Source organism: Sinocyclocheilus anshuiensis, unplaced genomic scaffold (assembly GCF_001515605.1).
Source record: "Sinocyclocheilus anshuiensis isolate Anshui unplaced genomic scaffold, SAMN03320099.WGS_v1.1 scaffold68, whole genome shotgun sequence".
Taxonomy (NCBI): domain Eukaryota; kingdom Metazoa; phylum Chordata; class Actinopteri; order Cypriniformes; family Cyprinidae; genus Sinocyclocheilus; species Sinocyclocheilus anshuiensis.
The window spans coordinates 1,520,982-1,528,447 of NW_015555741.1; the positions used below are offsets into that span (position 1 = coordinate 1,520,982).

General features: G+C 31.0%; 1 protein-coding gene across 2 annotated transcripts in view; it reads right to left on the bottom strand.

The window, feature by feature from the left end:
• Positions 1–7,139, bottom strand: part of sergef (secretion regulating guanine nucleotide exchange factor) — a 21,447-nt gene extending 14,308 nt beyond the window's left edge. Inside the window, exons 1-10 of one of the 2 annotated variants that reach the window (XM_016466845.1) lie at positions 7,058–7,139; positions 6,737–6,872; positions 6,411–6,566; positions 5,221–5,315; positions 5,064–5,124; positions 4,096–4,209; positions 3,841–3,903; positions 3,600–3,758; positions 3,360–3,511; positions 1,947–2,136 (exon numbers count right to left, since the gene is read on the bottom strand). In XM_016466845.1, the coding sequence (XP_016322331.1) occupies positions 2,059–2,136; positions 3,360–3,511; positions 3,600–3,758; positions 3,841–3,903; positions 4,096–4,209; positions 5,064–5,124; positions 5,221–5,315; positions 6,411–6,566; positions 6,737–6,872; positions 7,058–7,099 (1,056 nt within the window). In that variant the 5' untranslated portion in view covers positions 7,100–7,139 and the 3' untranslated portion in view covers positions 1,947–2,058. Of the gene's footprint in view, positions 1–1,946; positions 2,137–3,359; positions 3,512–3,599; positions 3,759–3,840; positions 3,904–4,095; positions 4,210–5,063; positions 5,125–5,220; positions 5,316–6,410; positions 6,567–6,736; positions 6,873–7,057 lie in introns of those variants that run through there. The other variant, XM_016466844.1, reaches the window with a different exon arrangement.
• Positions 7,140–7,466: the final 327 nt, after the last annotated feature.

Here is a 7,466-nt window from a genome sequence, read left to right on the forward strand (position 1 = left end):
ATGAAAAGATATAATAAAATATTTACAAAAATGTGAGGGGTGTACTCACTTCTGTGAGATACTGTATATATACACTTACTGTTAAATTAAATTAATATAATTATGGATTATTCATATTATTAATATGATATAATATTAAAATATCAGATTTCATGATTTTTCATAAATATAATGTATTTTTGATATCTATAAAGAATATATTAAATCAAGTAAATACATTTGATGTTTGCAAAATGTAAATACATATGTGTGCATGTGCACATTTTTTATTATAGATAATGTTTATAGTGAAGTGAAGTGACGTGGCCAAGTATGGTGACCCATACTCGGAATTAGTGCTCTGCATTTATCCCATCCAAAGATTGTCAGCAAATAATGACTTAAATTTCCAGCCATTTGTGCTACTGTAATATTTTTCTATAGTATTATTATTTACATAGTTCATAATTGTAATTAATATTTTTTACATTTTTTGTTATATTTTTTCATTTTTAGTAATTTTGTAAAAATTATGTGCTTTTGCCATTTCAAATTTATTTAAAATGTATTTCAAAAATATGTCTAGTCAAAGTTATGACAGTCATAATCATGAGATCGAAATTATGAGATAAAGTCAAAAGTATGACATAAAAGTTAAAATTACCACATTAAATTTGATCTTTGTCATAATTATGACATATCTCATAGTTTTAACTTTTTATCTCATATTTGTGACTTACTATATGACTTGCTATTTTGGCTTTTTATCTTAAAATTTAGACTTAAATAACATTTTTGATTTTTTTTTTACTGTCATAATTACAACATTTTAATCTCATAAATTAGAATTTTATCTCATAATTTTGACTTTTTATGTCATTACTATTTATCACTTGCCATTTTGGCTTTTATCTTAAAATTGTGACTTTTAAACAACAATTTAGATTTTGTGTCAAAATTACAACATTTTAATCTCATAATTTCACATTTTTAATCACATAATTTAGCATTTTATCTAATAATTTTGACTTTTTATGTCATTACTATGACTTATTAATCTCATAATTATGATTTACCAAAGCATGATTTTTTTCTTACGTGTCGGAAATGGGCTTCCATATTTATGTGATAATTAATATTATTTAATAAATATTTTAATATTATTTAATAATATTTATATTTTATATTAATAAATATTTTTATTAATATTTTTATTTCAATGTTAGTGTTCAGTTAGTAATTTTAATTAGTTGCCAAGGCAACATGTCACATTTTTCAATTAGTTTAAGTTTTTATTTACATTAATTTGAAATATTTTGATTTTATTTTATTTCAGCTTTATTATTTTTTTATTTTTTTAAGCTTTAGTTAACAATAACAACACTGCATTTCTCACACAAAGCTATCGCATGACTGCTCAAAATCTCCTTTTGTGTTCTACAGAAGAATGAAAGTCACATGGGTTTGGAACGACATGAGGGTGAATCAAAGATAAAAGAACTATTCCTTTAAGCCTCAGGCAAAGTCTTTCCGTCAACCACAATTCAGCTCTAAAACTTTATATTCTGTTTGTCACCGAAGACTAAACGTGTCCCCGGACACTGCTACACTTTCTCCCTCCCTTTTGAGGTGTTATAGAGGATACCGTCCTCGTTTCCTCTCATCAACATACGCCGTGCGGACGGGTCGTCAGTGGCAGGACATTGTAGCATAAGCAACTTTTGAGGATTAAATATGACATGAGGTCCATCGACCAGGCAGGGAACGGCGAAAGCACAAAACAAAGTCACGGAAGGAGATCTGACAAACAGAAATATGTTTCGCAAGCCATGACAATGTCCGGACAACCTTTCCCTCTCAGCACCAACTTGAACTTAAAAAAAAATGCAAAAAGACATAAATGCCAAATGTCTCTTTTCTCTCGCTCACAATATCTGAAGGCTGTTCTTTAATTTTAAGGTTCAGTGACGCACCAAACACGTAAAACCTAAGATTGAATATAAAATGCTGTGTCATTGAGTCATTCTCTTCAATATGTATGCCCACAGATGCTGCATTCTCTAAGGTAAGAGATGACCTTCAATTTAAATCAGCGCTGTGTCTCTGGGCAGGATGAGAAAAGCATTGTGGGAATGTACAGAGTGTGTTCGCCCCCTGCTGGAAGACAATACATACTGCATTCTCTCGCCTTTGAGCAAAGAACACTATGCCAGTGAGTTCTTATGTCATCTTAACATTTAGCAATAAAAACATTTATGGATAGTTGTGTTCTAAATTCTGATTGGATAAGCTGCATTCAAAGCCATTGTAATGATGGATGTGTACATGTGACCACACATTTGCTGAATTGTACATAAATGTATGCCATAAGCATAAAAATACAGCTGACGAAGAGTCATTTATGTATGGAAGCCCTTTTCTACCACAAAAGAAAAAGTATGTCATAATTCTGACTTTTTATATCTGACTTAGTATGTCATCATTTTGACTATATATGTATGATAAATACAACTTTTTATCTCATAATTATGTCTTAATTTTGTCTTTTATCTCATAATTATGACCTAGTATGTCATAATTCTGACTTCTCATAATTTTGACTTTTTAAATCTCAAAATGTTGATTTTTTTATCTCATAATTATGACTGTCAAAATGTTGAAATGTTTATCCCGTAATTTTGACTTTTAATCTCATAATTTAAATTTTTACCTCATAATTATGAATGATCTCATAATTGTGATTTTTTCATCTCTAAATTTAGATTTTTAATCTTATATTTTAAACTTTTATCTCATAATTATCATTTTTATTTCATAATTTAAATGTTTAATCTCATAATTATGACGGTCAATTTTGACGATTTTATCCCTTAATTTTGACTTTTTAATCTAATAATTTCGATTTTTAAAATCTGTTTTATATTCATTTCAACTTCTATCTCATAACTATGACTGTCATATTTTGACTTTTTAATCTAATAATTTCAACTTTTTTTTACATATTTTTAATATTAATTTCAACTTCTATCTAATAACTATGACTGTAATATTTTGACTTTTTAATCTAATAATTTCGATTTTTTAAAATCTTTTTTATATTAATTTCAACTTCTATCTCATAACTATGACTGTCATATTTTGACTTTTTAAATCTAATAATTTCAATTTTTTAATTTCATAATTTTAACTTTTTATCTCATTATTTCGACTGTCATAATTTTGACTTTGTCTCTATTCATTTTAATCTCATTTAAAATTTTCCAAAAGCGTGATTTATTTATGGCAGAAACGGGCTTCCATATTTACGTGATAATTATTTTTATTTACTAAATATTAGTGTCTTCTATCTTTCTACATTTGTTTATATACATAACACATACCTGTGTTGCTCCAAATAAAGCTTTAACCTCAATGGGGCGGCTTATACTTTGGCCAGAGCTTGTTGAAACGGCATACTCTTTTTCTGTACTCTGATTGGTCTGTCCTAGCTGTCCGTAATTTGCTCTGCCCCATGTAAAGACCCGCCCACTCTCTGTGAATAGATAATATATTGTTAACTGTATCGCCAGAAAAAAAGCTTTAAGAAAGATTTGTGTGAGAAAGTGTGTAGTATGACTCACCAGTTTTTGCGACAAGATGCGTCCAGCCGCTGTGAACATCAGTCACTCTCTCGGCCTGCAGCAGAGATCGATCCAGAGCCACAGGAAGTGGCAAGAAGAGGCTCTCGCTGACCAGCTGACCATGTTTATTGCTTCCCCAGAGGAACACGTCACCTTTGACTGTAGAAATATGGGATTTTGTCTCTATCCCTACCAATCAGAGGTAGAGGACAAAATCAGTGTAATTTGAAAGTTCTCTCACCTGTCAAACAAATGCAGTGGGTGGAGCCTGCAACTACCTTCTGTGGGGTCACATGATTAAACCCTGCAGATGAGAAAGTCAGCACAAGTGCTAGAAATAATTATAAATTAAAACATAATTTAACAGACATTAATGAGGTACACTAATAAAAAGTACTTATTTTTTTATAAGATGTCATGATGTATCCCAATGTGAGGCTGATTCAGCTTTAAGCACAACTCTGTGTGTGTGTGTGTGTGTGTGTGTGAATGTTACCCGGGACAAGGCAAGGCTCCTTAGAGGATAGATGCGCAGGAACAGGATGGGGACTTAACATTCTCTTAGCGTGACTCGACAGGCCAGTTCCCCAATGATAAACACAACCTGATGCTTTAGACACGCACATGTACACACACATATATACAAAAAAACACATAATTATGATTAAATATTCAATTATACTATTACAATACACTTATTATATAATTATAATATTGTAATTTGGTTTTCTTTACAATTGTATATTTAATATTTAAAACAAATTACAATATTAAAACTTATTTAATATGTTGAAGTTTTTTTTTTTATTTAAAACAAATATACATGTTTAAGGATAATGACATTTAAATTATAATAATTATGATCTTTAAATTTCAAAATAATATCAAATATAAAATTATTTTAATATACTTGATATAAAACCTAGATTTATTTTTAATATTTAAAACAAATATAAACACATTAAGACAAATAATTAAACATGATATAAACATTTTTATATCTGATATATTTATTCATATGCAATTGTAATATTAAAATAAAAGGAATATTAATATATATATATATAATTAAGGAGGATATTATAATAGAATAATATATAAATATTAAATTATAAAATTATACTGTTAAATAAAGTTATTTCTTATATGCGATTAAAAAATCTATATTTATTATCAATATTCAAAACAAATATACATACATACATATATAAAGACAGATAGATAGATAGATAATTAAATATTGTGATATTGAAATTATAATTATTTTAATCATTAAATTATTAAAGGGGTCATATGATGCGATTTCAAGTTTTCCTTTCTGACCCCTTTAAAATAAAAGTTCTTACATGTGATATAAAAATCTATATTTACTTTTAATATTTCATAAAGATATTAATAATTTGAAAAATATCATGTTAATTATAAAATGTAACCTAAAACACGTTATATATTTGTATGTAATACCTGTACTTGCTAATGCGTGTCTGAGCCCTGCAGCCACACTAGTTACCGGCTCATTCAGGCTCTGCAAGCAGAACAAAACATGATATTATTACAAACCTCACACTTACAAACTTACACACTTATCATGCAAGAGTCTCATTATATTCTCAGCTCTCACCTTCACGTGTAAAGGTTCTGCTGAGTGTGTTATTCCTGGCGAGACGCCCAGCTGTCCAAATGCATTGGAGCCGCACACCAAGACCTGACCGTCACCTGAAAGACACAGATCAGATATCAGTTATTCAGCACTCAATTAAACCAGAGGAAGTCTCCATAGGCAGATCTAAGAGCACTTGATCTAATCAAACTCTAAACAAAACCACTCAAAAATAACTGATGTCTGCAACACCCAAGCCCTTTTAGTTTTCTACCCAGGCTCTCAATAATGAAGCCTGTTTCCGCCACTGAATAAAAAAATTAAAACGATAATTGCGACCTTTTTTTCTCGCAATTGCGAATTTACATCTCGCAAATCTGACTTTTTTTCTCAGAATTGTGAGATATAAACACAATTGCGAGTTATAAAGTCAGAATTGAGAGATATAAAGTCAGAATTTCGAGATATAAACTCACAATTCTGACTTTTGTTCTCACAATTGTGAGATACAAACTCGCAATTGCGATTTATAAAGTCCAGTTTAGAGGAGAAAAAAAGACTGATATGTTGTCAGAATTGCAAGTTTATAATTCTGACTACTTAAGTCGCAATTGCGAGTTTATATCATACAATTCTGACTTCATTTCTCAAAATTGCGAGTTTATATCTCAATTCTGAGGGGAAAAAAGTCAGAATTGCGAGATGCAAAATCGAAATTGCGAGTTATAAAGTCAGAAATGCGAGATATAAAGTCAGATTTGCGGGATATAAACTCGCAATTACGAGAAACAAAGTCAGAATTTCGAGATATAAACTCACAATTCTGACTTTTTTTTCCTCGCAATTGCGAGTTTAATTGTGAGTTAATTGCGAATTATGCAGTCCAGTTCTGAGGAGAAAAAAAAGATTCTGTCATAATTGCGAGTTTATAATTCACAATTCTGACTTAATAACTCACAATTGCGAATTTATATCATACAATTCTGACTTCATTTCTCAAAATTGCGAGTTTAGCCTATATCTCACAATTCTGACATAATTTCTCACAATTGCGAGTTGATATCTCACAATTCTGAGAGAAAAAAAGTCAGAATTGTGAGATAAAAATCGCAATTGCCTTTTCTTATTTTTTATTCAGTGGCGGAAACGGGCTTCCATACAATAATCTGCCACACAGAGTCCAGAATATGAATTTGATGACCGTCACTCACCAGTCAGAATAACGGAGAAGTCCCAACCACAGGACACCTGCTGAACTCTTGAGCACCCAGGCAAAGGGCAGGGCTGAAAGGTTATGACCTCTGACGTGTGACTGAGCCCTAGTTGACCTTTGAGGTTCTGTCCACACATCAGCAGCTCACCTGATTCTGGGTGGAGGAATGTTTTTGTAATACTTCAATTTGACCGCTAGAGAGCGACATTGTTTCACAAATAAAAGGTCAGCAATTCCAGAAATAGTTTCAGGATTATTTCACAAATCCTTTCAGAGTGTTCACATTAATATCTATTATTTCCACAGTGTTATAGGCGCTCTAACCCGTGATGACAGCGGAATGTCCGCCTCCTCCGGTCATACAGCGGGTCTGCTCCGCTTGCAGGCCGCCGTCTGCACGCCGCGGCTCGGCTTGATCTTCCCTGTGTCCCTGTCCGAGCTGCCCGTAACTGTTGGCTCCCTGTGAGGCGAAATCACCATTTATGGTTTAGTAAGCTTTGTTTTGTGTAATTATTTCAGATTGCTCATATTCATTTATATTTTGACAAATGTGAATTTCGCGTATTCTCGTGGATTGAAAGATTGTAGACCGGTGTCACTGCAAGTGTGTAAGTTTTGCACAATGAAAAGTAAAAACAAACTTACCCACGTGTACAGTACACATTTTAACAGCTGAGCTCCTTCCATCAGATTTAGGCGCAAATTGATGACATCGCCATGAACTCATGTAAACCCCACTAGTTTCCTAGATTTAAGAAACATTAGTGGGTAGAGTGGCGATGCATCCCAAAGTGGGCGGGGCCACTTTTTTTAGCCATTGTTTTAAATACAAGTCACAAATTCTATGAAAATATTCAATAATAATATTAAAACCTATTATAATATCTTATTATAATATTAAATATATCATTTTTAAGTCTGACCTTTATTTTCAATATTTAAAACTAATTATAATATTAATTTGCATTTATTATATAATTAGAATTTGATATAAAATCAAGAATTTCAATAATTTAATTTTGTTTCAATATTTAACACAAATGTTATATGCATA